This window comes from Phascolarctos cinereus, unplaced genomic scaffold, assembly GCF_003287225.1.
Source record: "Phascolarctos cinereus isolate Bilbo 61053 unplaced genomic scaffold, phaCin_HiC Scaffold_4;HRSCAF=312, whole genome shotgun sequence".
NCBI classification, from domain to species: Eukaryota; Metazoa; Chordata; class Mammalia; order Diprotodontia; family Phascolarctidae; genus Phascolarctos; species Phascolarctos cinereus.
This window is the reverse complement of record NW_027555847.1, coordinates 180,106,042-180,118,262: the sequence shown is the minus strand read 5'-3', so window position 1 is coordinate 180,118,262 and position 12,221 is coordinate 180,106,042. Positions and strand designations below refer to the sequence as shown.

At 39.8% G+C, this 12,221-nt stretch overlaps 1 protein-coding gene across 3 annotated transcripts in view; it reads left to right on the top strand.

The window, feature by feature from the left end:
* The window catches only part of DOCK8 (dedicator of cytokinesis 8), a 312,720-nt gene that overhangs the window by 134,192 nt on the left and 166,307 nt on the right, over positions 1-12,221 (top strand). For all 3 annotated transcript variants that reach the window (XM_021001788.2, XM_021001787.2, XM_021001790.2), the window contains 3 exons: positions 4,650-4,773; positions 8,296-8,508; positions 10,921-11,006. In XM_021001788.2, the coding sequence (XP_020857447.1) occupies positions 4,650-4,773; positions 8,296-8,508; positions 10,921-11,006 (423 nt within the window). The remainder of the gene's footprint in view (positions 1-4,649; positions 4,774-8,295; positions 8,509-10,920; positions 11,007-12,221) is intronic.

Sequence of the window (12,221 nt, the reverse complement as noted above, 5' to 3'; positions counted from 1 at the left end):
TACATGAACTGATGCTGAGTGAAGTGAGCAGAACCAGGAGAACATTATACACAATAACAGCAACATTGTGCAATGACCAACTTTGATAGACTTAGCTCTTCTCAGCAATGCAATAATCTAAGACAATTCCAAAAGACTCAGGAAGGAAAATACTATCCACAACCAGAGAAAGAACTATGGAGTCTGAATGCAGATCAAAACATACTATTTTCTGAGTTTTTTTTTCCTTCATCATGGTTTTTCCCCTTTGTTCTAATTCTTCTTTCACAATATGACTAATGTGAAATATGTTTAATATGATTGTACATTTATAGCCTACATCAGATTGCGTGCTGTCCTGGGGAAGGGGGAGGTAAAGGAGGGGGAAACTTTAGAACTCAAAATATTATTTATAAAAGTAAATGTTGAAAACTAAAAATAAATAAATAAATTTTATTTAAAAAAAAACAATTAAGAAGCCCTTTTGGGTGGGGGAGGCTACAACGCATTATAAAAGAAAAATTAGGTGGATAAACAGCATGAGTTACTTTCGTCTGGGAGATTTGTGACTGAGAGGGCAGAGGTGAAGATAGGTTAGTCACAAAGTGAGAGGTATGAATGAACAGTGGACTCCACTGGTCTGTCCCATGGGTATCTAAGCGACATCAGGAGAACTAGAAGCCCCAGGCATGATGGATGCATGCTCTGCAGAGCATTAAAGGAAGTTGGAATTGTACTATCCGTATTTAGGTTGAACTGCATCATGAAATGTCTTTAATTAAATGCTTATATATTTGGAGATACAGAATATCTGTAGAAGTATATCCAAGATTAGATGGACTCTGAAGTCCCTTTCAACTCAGAGAATCTGTATTTCTGCCATGCAGTATTTGCTTTAAGACAAAAAAAATCGGTATGACTTTTGTTGAACTATTAAAAATAGCTAAAGCACCATAGCTCTTGTTTTTATAGAAATATATCAGAACTCATACTGCCATATGAATGCTATATTTCAAAATGTTTATCTTAGGAGATTATACATTTATTCTAATGATGTTCCAAATAGTTGGGGCACTCTTCTTTTGGAATTGCCTTCAAAACCTTGAACGTTTTTTTTCCCAAAAAATCCTTGATGGTGGCAAACTTTCATCCTTGAGGATAAAATTGACCTTTGAAAATGGTCAAAAGGCCAAGTCTGGTGAATAAGATGAGAGATGATGCAGGGAAATACAGTTTTTGGTTAAAGGTGAGAGACAGTGAAACCCAAGGATGGCGACTTTGCTTCAGTTTTAGGTATCAGCCTCCAAGTTCAGTAGTGAGCACTTCTTCAGCTTTTAAATACTTAGCTAATTCAGTGGGGCTGTGATATCATCACTATGGATGGGCACTCAATCTACCCGTACAGGACACAACTTGTCCATCCCTTGTAATTCTCAGCCATGTCCATAATCCTCTACAGGATATCCACCCACCACTAGTTCCGTTGTCATTGCATGGATACCTAGAGAGCACACCAATGGAGACCATCAGTCCACTTTCACCTTATAACTGGTCCTTTTTTTTTTCTTGGTCATACATCTCTCTGATGCTGCTGCTTTTACCCTGTAATTCTTCACTTGTACTGGGTTACAGCCTGCTAACGCCTACCATGTGAGTCTCCGTTGTCATTTAAGTGAGCCCTAACTTTGATTTTCAATTTTTAAAGGAAAAAAAAAAGCAGGTATGGAATGGGGAATGATTATGTTACCATGGGATGTTAATTCTCCATTTGAGGTTGGGAACCAAATTAGAATCTAGAGAAGAGTTTTGAAAGATCCCTCTGGGAAGATTCCAAGAAACTAAACACTTTTGTCCAATGTACATCAATCGATCAACAAACATTTATTAAGTGTAATGAAGTAGAGAGAAAAGCTGACCTCGAAGCTGGAAATACCTGGGTCCAAGTCCTATGTCTGGTATGGGTATGTGACCCTGGGCAAATCACTTGTCCTCTCTGTGCTCTAGACAACTCTTTAAGATTTATAACTTGTAGATAAGACGCCAACCTGCTTTGGCAGAGGGAACTTTTTCACCAGGGACCCATGTTTTGTCAAGCCCTAAAGGAGACTAGTTTTCCCATGTAGTTCATAACCTAGCTCTGTAGTGCTCTCAAAAAGAGAGATTCAAATGATGTTTTAGATGACGCTTTGTTTTTTTAACATTGTCATGTCCTATGCCAACCCTCTGATATAATTCTCCTTTGTAACAAAGAAGTAGAGCTTAAATAAAACAAACTAACATAATAATAGCGCCTAAGACCTCCCAGGGTTGTATGGGGATCAAATGAGATAATTTTGCAAAATGCTTAGCTCAGTGCTGGCACATAGTAGGTGCTATAGAAATATTAGCTATTATCATTATTATATCTAATAATATTTTAAGCAATGGCAAAATCATGGGACTAAGTAAATAGCTTTTCATCATTATTTCTTCGACAGCACTCCTTTGGATGGACCATATCTACTGTAACTTTTTTAAAAAATCTCAATACAGTACAGTCATTTCAATATGTGTCTCATTCTGAGAATTACCTGCCTTGTTCCATACAAGGAAAAATGAGAGAGCACGAAATGCTTACTGCATGATCGACACTATACTACGCACTGGGTGATACAACTACAAGAAAGCAAGATCAGTCCCTGCCCTCAGGCAGCTTACATTGTAATAGAAGAGGACAATGCATAAAGGAAAAGCAAAGAAAGAGGAGGGTAGAGGGTATTGAGCTATGGCATGGTTTGGAAATGGCGAAGAAGTGATGTGGAGGCCTGGTTTGGGGCAAGATAAGGCAGAAGCTCACCTGTCAGAGACCAGAATGGTCCCACAGTCCATCCAAGTTCCCACTGGGGGAAAGTATTGTTCTTGATGATGATGTAAGTTATTAATTCTGATTATTGGCAGTTAAAGAAGAGTAGCATGGTCTAATGGAAAGAATCAAAGATTTGGAGTGAGCAGTCAGTATGAATCCCAGTTCTGCATCTTATAACCCATGCGACATTTCCTTTATTTACCCTTTTGTAAAACAAAGAGATTGGGTTGGATGCTCTCTAATTTCCCTTGCAACTCTAAATCTGTGATCACATTTTTTCTGTTTTTTTTTTCCTTTTTCTTAAAAATTTTTTTTTATTAATTTATTTTGACTTATCAACAATCACTTCCTTAGGCTTTTGAGTTTTAAATTTTTCTCCCCTTCCCTCTGCACAAAGTCACACAATCTGATATAGGCTCTACATATACATTGCTATTAAACATATTTTCACATTAGTGATGTTGTAGGTAAGAATCAGAACCAACAGGAGGAACCACAAGAAAGAGAAAACAAAACAAAACAGAAGGGAAAAAATAGCAAACAGTATGCTTCAATATACATATGTATATATTATATTCTCACAAGAACTCCATAGTTCGTTTTTTGGATGTGGATAGCGTTTTCCATCAGGAGACTTTTGGAGATGTCTTAGATCATTGCATGGCTGAGAAGGGCTAAGTCCATTAACGTTAGTCATCACACAGTGTGATCACATTTTTTTCCCACACATTTGCTGCCTAATAAGCCCTCCTACTTCACATCTTGCCACTATTGTTTCAATGATTTCTGATTATTGATGTCAAACACGGAGGAACAGACAAACCCATTCGCCTAGGTACTCATCTTTAGTTGTTCAGTCATGTCCAACTCTTTGTGGACCCCCATTTGAGGTTTTCTTGACAAAGATACTGGAGTGATTTGCCATTTCCTTCTCCAGCTCATTTTACAGATGAGGAAACTGAGGCAAGCAGGGTTAAGTGACTCACCCAGGGACACAGAGCTAGTAAGTGTCTAAGGTTGGATTTGAACTCAGATCTTCCTGGTTCCAGGCCCAATGCTCTATCTACTGAGCCACCTAGCTGCCCAGCTTATCTTTAGTCTACTCATCAGAACAGTTTCTGAGAACCCTTTGCAGCCTCACAAAGAATCACTGGTATTAGTTTCCTTAACTTCCACATGAGCTTATCCTTATTGTCCTTAGCTGTTCACAACTTAATTTCTATGCATAAGATATTTTATTTTAAACTCTTTCTCTGGTTAAATATATTTTAAAATAGCACATTACTCAGTTTAGTGGAATGTGGATGTAGGAAATTAATGAAGGTCATTTTAGTAGATTAAAAGGCATTCATTCCTATTTTTCAACCATAACTCCCTTCTTTTTTTTCCCCTCTTGATCGCAACGTATTTTTGTAGAGATAAAATGCTTGTCTCTATTTTTATCTTCAAAAAGTCCTTATTTACAGCTTTTGCACATTGTTAGATATACTCTGGACACTTGTACAAGGGTCATCGTTGAGCTCTAACTTCAAGTCAAATGCTCCAGAGCTGAGATCACAGTACCTCTGAAGCAGCTTTTTCCCATTCAGTTCCTGGTTTTAATAATAAGCCAGCCAGGAGGCAAATGTGTTCCTAATTACAACAGGGCCTTGTACCAGGCCTAGTGCATAATTACTTCTGATGAATTACAGCAGGCTTCTTTTCTAGATCTTTTTCAACTAATATTCTAAACTTAGGCTGTTATTTTTAGGTGTTTCTCCTCCCCTCGCCCCCAATAATTTTATTTATTCATCCATCTCTCTGTATCTCTCTTTGTCTCTTTCAGGAATCAAGGAAGTTCAGATACTTGTGGCTTTAAAAAGACTGGATCTCGAAGGGATTTCCACAAGACACTTCAGAAACAGACTTTCGAATCAGAAACTTTGGATTGTAATGAGTCAAGTTCTCAGGTATTTCCTACCATCAAAAATGTTCTTTTGGGGGCACGCCATCTATATTTTATTCTGCTGGGATACAGGTTAATCTACATCACATTCGTTGCTGGAAATAAGATAACAATCAAATCTTCTGTATAACAAAGTTATTTCCATGTCCTGTCAAAAGGCCCCAAATAATAGTGATTTACAACAAATTTTCTATAATGAATAACTCTGTCTTGGCAGACTCTGACTCTCACTCCTTCACATGTTACCCTTTTACTCTTGACACTGGAAGTTCTAAGGTCATTGGAATTATTTTGAATTTCTCTGCTTACTCTGAGAAAATTTATTGAGGGAAATAGAATCAGCTCAAACTTCCTTGGACTACTTTTTAGAGAACCCATCTACATTCTTCTCCAAGCCCTTCTAATATCCAATAAAGCAAACAAAGCTATTGTTGGTTGGTTGAATGTTTAGTGTCTGTTATAACACTAGATTGATTTCAGATCAAATTTATGATACAATTAAATTTTATGTTTATATACAACATATAGACTTCATAGTATGTGAAAATATATAGCATATAGCACCTTTAAAAGTATGTCTATAGTATATAGTACAGCCTGGGTCAGCACTCCTTTATGGACCTGATCCTCAGCGGCAAATTAGATAGCAGTGACCCCAAGCACCTGGCTCAGGGTTTCACATGAGATCATAAACTGCACATTAAAAGGTAGTCTACAAAAGTCCTCTGTTGGCACAATTCACCTACCTGGGATGGTTCACAGCTATGGGTACAAATCTTGTCTGAACCCCAACCTTTCTCTCTTCTCAGACCTCAATCTGGCTTATCTGTCATGCATTTTGACAACTTATATTGCTTCCTACCTTTGTTCTCCCCTAAATTTCTAACTTTAGTGAGGAGTCTTGCCTCCTTTCTCAACAAGCATTTCCTCCTGGCTCGGACTGATCTTTATCCCAACCTTAGCTTGGCTATCCTAGCTTCAACTCAATTCAGCTGACCAAGTGGCTGCCCAGCCCCACTCCCAGCTGAAACATTGAACTCAGGCCCCAGACTTCCTGGTGGAGTCTCCTTTACTCATTACTAACGCTTTCTCTCCACACCCACCAGAAAATTTCCAGTACTAGTTCATTCTAGTCAGATGGGTAGATAAGGAAAACATTTATTAGGGGCCCATCACTAGATTGTGTGCTGGAAATACAAATACAAGGAAAAAGAAATTCCCTGCCCTCAAGAAGCTTACATTCTTATGGAAGAAAGATAACACATAAAAGGAAGCTGACACGTTGGGGGTCAAGGGGTGGGGAGAGAAGACAGTGGAGAAATAGTCCAGGAAGTTTTGGATTGAGCTGGGTTTGGAGTCAAACTCAGCAATTTGGGACAAGAACCCACTGGGACCCCTTGTATAATTCATATAAACAAGGTTTTTATCACCGTATTGTAGTATTTGGAACATCATTTTTAAAAATTTGAAGTCACAACAGTAGTAAATAATCATTGTATCTTTGCTTTTATAACATTACTGGTCTCCTATGTGATTTACTTGCTATTAAATCAGATTTGAAAGGTAACATTTTTCCTATGGGAAACATAACTGATTTGTGGTATTCTGTTTTATGACATGATTTCCAAGAATACATTGCAGTGAAAAGTGAAGACTGTCTGTATAGCAAACATTTGAGGTCGTTTTTTTGTTTCTCTGATCTATGATACAGCCATTCATTGTAACAAAAATACAAAAAATATCTTTGGAGATTGTTCCTTTTTGGTTTGTAGCTTTGAATATTTGGTTTAAGGCTCTACATGTTAAGGGCTGGGTTTGACTGAGCATGAAAGATCCATGTGGTACAACATAAACTTCATAAGCGTTTATTGAGAGGAAGGGATTGCGCACGGAGAGACAAAAAGCAAGAGGTCTCTAACCTCAAGCAGTTCACATTCTATTTAGGGGAAATGAAATATATGCAAAATAAAGTAAATACAAAATAGTGTGGGGGGAGAGTTGTCCACAGATCACCCTTTAAGAACCATGGACCCAGAGGTAACAAGAGATTCCCTGAAGCTTCTAGCGGGCAAATAACACAGTCAGATCAGTGTTTCAGGAATATCAGTTTGGTAGCTGGGCAGTGGATGGATTGGAGAGGGGAGAGACTAGAAGTAAGTGGCCAGCTGGGAAGCCATTGCAAAAAAAAAATAGTCCAGGCAAGGAATGATGAGGGCCTAGAGTAGAACCATGGGCATGTGTATGGTCAGAAGGGAACGGATATGAAAAAAAGTTCTGTCTAGACACAGACTCAACAAGACTAGATGACAGATTGGATTTGAGGACTAAGGAAGAGTGGGGAGTTGAGTTCAGTTCCGTGTTTGTGAACCTGGTAGGATATTTCATTTTCACCAATGAAAGTTAATGGAAAAAGGAATCAGTTGGGGCAGCTAGGTGGCACAGTGAATAGAGCTCCAGCCTTGGAGTCAGGAGGACCTGAGTTCAAATCCAGCCTCAGACCAAACACTTGACACTTACTGGCTGTGTGACCCTGGGCAGGTCACTTAACCCTGATTGCCTCGCTCAAAAAAAAAGAAAAGAAAAAGGAATCAGTTACATGGGCCTATTAACTCCTTGAAACTATTATTTTTCCTGCAAATCCCAACCAATATAGATCTATCCTCGTCTTGTGAGTCACCAGTGATTTCACTTTAGGAAGAAGCTGAAATGATGAGATGAGCAAGCCTGGGAAAATAAGGCCAGTCCAGATTCTTGGACTGCCTCCTGTAACGCTCCGTTCATTTGACCACAGCTGCTTCCCTGTGTTACTTCCTTCCTTGCTCAAAAAATGTTCAAGAGCTCCACGCTGCTTAACAAATAAAATATGAAATGCTCACCCTGGCATTCAAGGCTGTCTGGCCAGTCTGGCTCCAGCCAGCTTGTGGAGCCTTATCAAGTAGGGCTGTTTTAACTAATGTAGGTTTCAGGGAGAGCAGAGCAACCAGTTTGTCTGGAAAATTGTAGCCCAAGTTGCACTAGCACCAAGGTGTTTTAGTCCCAAGTTGGGGCAGTTTTACGGTAAGATGTAAAATCATAGATTTAGAACTGAAAAGGGGGGCAGCTAGGTGGCACAGTGGATAGAGCACCGGCCCTGAAGTCAGGAGGACCTGACTTCAAATCCAGCCTCAGACCAAACACTTGACACTTACTAGCTGTGTGACCCTGGGCAAGTCACTGAACCCCAACTGCCTAAAAAAGAAAACTGAAAAGGACTTTTAGAGGCCAAAGATCTGGAGCTGGAAGGGATCTGAATGGTCATCTTGTCCTTTCTCTTCATTTTATAAATGAGGAAACTGAGGCCCAAGTGACCTTCACTTGCTGAGGGTCACTCAGATAGTAATTGTGAGAGACAGGATTGGAACCCAAGTCCTCTGACATTTGAGCTCAGTCCTATGTGGCCTATGGGGGGCGGGAAATGATACACAGGGTGAGCCCATTTACCTCTACCTACTCTTTCCACTGGCAAGTATGTTTTTTTCTCTTGCAGTCAGGCCCGAGAACCTTAAAAGTACTTTGTGATGTGACTGGAAAAAGTACTCTCACTTCCTGTGACTTTGACCTTCGGAGCCTACAGCCTGACCAGCGGCTGGACGGTCTCCTGCAGCAAGTCAGCGCGGAGGACTTCGAAAGACAGAATGAGGAAGCTCGGAGGACCAATAGGCAGGCCGAGCTCTTTGCCTTGTACCCGTCTGTGGATGAGGTGGGTGGGATGTCCCCCTCTTATGACCTCCCAAGTGCTTTTTGCATTTGTTTTCAAGATGTTTTGTGTTGTGTATTTTTTTCCCCGTGAAAAAGCCTGCGTAGTAAGTCCAGACCATCTGGTCATGCTTACAAAGTCCAGCTAAACTGAAACCCTTGTATAGTCCTAAGAAGCACCCTGGAGGGGCTGCCTGTTAACAAGTGGGTCATAAGCTCTGACTTTCACCCCCTGCCCACTATGGTGGAAGTGTCAGAGGCAGTGAAATGTAGAGGAGAAGAACACCAGGCAACTAGTTCATGCTTAAATGAACTGGATCATCAGCCGCTGAATGACTAAGAATTGGCTGTCTGGTAAAACCACATTCATTTGAATTTAGGTACGAAGACTGGTTATGGATTAACAAAATCCATCAAATCAATCGGTTATCAATTTCTGTTGATTCTACTTACCCACCATCTCATACTCTTACATCTGTCTAATGCAATCCCCTGACTTAGGACTCTTGTTTTCTCTCTCTCAGACTTTTGTAAAAGCCTTCTTTTATAGTGCCCCTGCCTCCCCTCCCTCCTCTCTCTCCAATGCATCCCTCTGACGGCTCTCAAAGCTATCTGAGTCTCAGAATTCTCAAGCAATTAAAGAGTTAGGAGTTGACTTAGACAGAGATCAGCTAGTTCCACCTTCTCGTTTTACAAATGAGGAAACTGAGATCCAGAGAGGTGGTCACTCACTCAAGGTAACAACCATTAGTGACAGGGCTGAGACTAGAATTCCGGACTCCTGAGTTTCTATCTAGTGCTTGGTTCATTTTAGCCCAGCTGCTTTGGAATAAATCAACAACAACAACAACAACAACAACAAACCCAAACCTGTAGGAGTCCCACATGCTTAACAAATAAAATATTAAATCTTACCCTGGCATTCGAGGCTCTCTACAATCTGTCTCCAACCAACTTTTTTATCTTTATCAAGTATTTCTCAGCTTTAGGAAATTCTAGACAGATAGGTTTTTGCTATTGCCTAATCCTGGCCTCTCCCACTGTAGTAATATTTTCACATTTGTGTAAACACATTTACACATTTGTAATAATACACATTTGTGTAGTGCTGTAACATTAAACCAAGTCCTTTCTATATATTACATCACTTGAGCCTGATAATAACCTTGTAAGTTAGGTACCATAGGTATTATAATCCCATTTTGTTGATAAAGAAACTGAGGCTCTAATTTCAACACTGTCCATTATAATACGCTGCCTCAAAGCCTATATATATGTATATATATATATATATATAATGCCCCACACTTAGAATGGTTTCCCCACAATTCAGTTCAATAATTATATACTTACTATTCATAAAGCACTGTATTGGTTGTCTTCACCTTTATATCCCTGGCCTGGAGCTTTAGTCCTCGAGCTTTTTCCGTGGGCCTAATTTGTGTGTTATTTTATGTAATAATATAGCATATTAAGTAGGTACCTAATAAATGTTTGTGAAAATGAATTTTGTAATATTCAATTCAACAAGACTTTGTTAAGCGGCTACTATGGACCAGGCCTACTAGGTGTTAGATTCTGAAAGACAGAAACAAAAGAGTCCTGCCCTCAAGCAGCATACATTCTACTGGGAAAGATGAAGTATATACAGAGACAAGTAAATGCAAAGGATATGCAAATTGAATATAAAGTAATTTCATGGTGGGAGAAACCACAGACAACTAGGGGAATTGGGACCTAAGCTAAGCCTTGAAGGGAACTGGGGATTCTAAGAGACAGAGTTGAGGAAGGAGAGCATGCCAGCTGATTATTTAATTATCTTATCACAGAATATGAGAGGAATCTGTGTGTTCATTTCTTTACAGACCTTGTGCTATCAATTCTCTGTTGTCCATTTTAACAGACTACTTTTATATCCCCCAAATACAACCTCCAAAGCAGACTCAGTTTCAAGGGTAAGATTGTGAGGCCTTAAAAACACTACGCCTATGTAATCCTGCCATCTCTGTGCTCGATGTGTTTATCAATGAAGCAATCAATGGGAGAAACAGACTGAATATGCCATTGCAGCCTAAACAAGCAAACAATGGGTGTGAGATTTTGCAATGCCATCTGGTGGGGATGTTACTAAGATATCTCCATGTTCTCATTTCCTTCCTTCCTTCTTCTGCCTCTTTCTTCAGAGCTTGAATTGCTGAAATGAGAAATGGTTTGCCTTAAATGCTGATTTTGTTCTGTGGTGGGGAAAGATGCCCTCTTTTTTTCTTGTAAATAAGAGAATTCTGTTCTGACTCCAAAGGTAATTAATTCCAATGATGTTTGACAGTCACCTCCAAGGTGCTCAGTTTGGTGGCATGTGCGATAGCGGTAGCATGAGAGTTTGCTAATGGTTTCATTGTGTTGTGGTTCATAATAGGAGGATGCTGTGGAAATACGGCCCCGGCCAGACTGTCCAAAGGAACACCTGGGCAACAGGATTTTGGTCAAGCTGCAGTCTCTGAAGTAAGTGGGGGGGCCTGTGTCCTAGACACATAGAGGTGAGGTTTATTTAGCCTTTAAATAGCAATCCCTGCTCTTCATCACAGAGATTAAGTTAGGCACTGGCCTTTTGGTGGTGTAGAGGAGGAAGGAGAAGTGATGAAGAAATGTTGTTTCCTGGAATGAGGGGAGACAGGAAATAATATTTTCTGTCCTTGGAATGTCATGCAGCTTTTCAAAGTTATTCCCTTGATACATCTAATCTCCGCCATCCCATCTTTAGCAGTCTGCTGACATGGGCAGCATTAGGGTTATTCCTATTATCCAGATGAGAAATCGGCCTCGAGAAGTTAAGAGACTTACCCTAGGTCACACAGCTACTAAGTGGAAGAATTGGGCTGCCAAGCCAGTCCATAACTGTCCCTAGGTAGCTGAATCTCAGATTCTTCATCTGTAAATTGAAATGGTTGAACTACCAGAAGATGGTCTTTCCAGCTTCCAAAAAATTGATGGTCTTATGAATTCTTGACCACTTTTTTGTTATTATTTTTAATAATTAAATCTATATTTATTGTAGGCCAGAAATCTCTTTTGGTTGGAAATGTTGGTGTAGTGGGTAGAGCATAGAACTTCTAGTTAGGAAGATCTGAGTTCAAATTCTGCCTCAGATACTTAATAGGTGTGTAACCCTGGGCAGTCACTTAATCTCTGTCAACCTCTAGGTGGCACAGTGGAGAGAATGCCTGGCTTGGAGTGATGAGGACCTGAGTTCAAATGCAGCCTCCGATACTTACTAGCTGTGTGACCCTGGGCAAGTCGCTTACCTCTGCATCAGTTTCCTCATCTATAAAATGAGCTGCAGAAGGAAACAGTAAACCACTCCAGTATTCTTTGCCAAAAACAAAACAAAACAAAAAAGGAAAAAAAACAAACAATGGACTCAGAGCAGTCAGACACAACTAATCTACTAAACAACAACAAAAATGAAGATAATAATAACACCTACTTCACTGAATTGTTTCAAGGATCAAATGAGATAACATGAATAAAGAGTTTTGCAAACCTTAAAATGCCATACAAACACTAGTTATTGTTATGATTATTATGGTAATTACCAGTGAGACCTAACGGGATGTAGGGAATGGAGGACCCACCTTGGAATTAGGAAGACCCAGATCTAGGTCTTGCCTCTGATCTGGACCAGTTGTGTGACTCTGGACAAGTCACTTAACATATCCA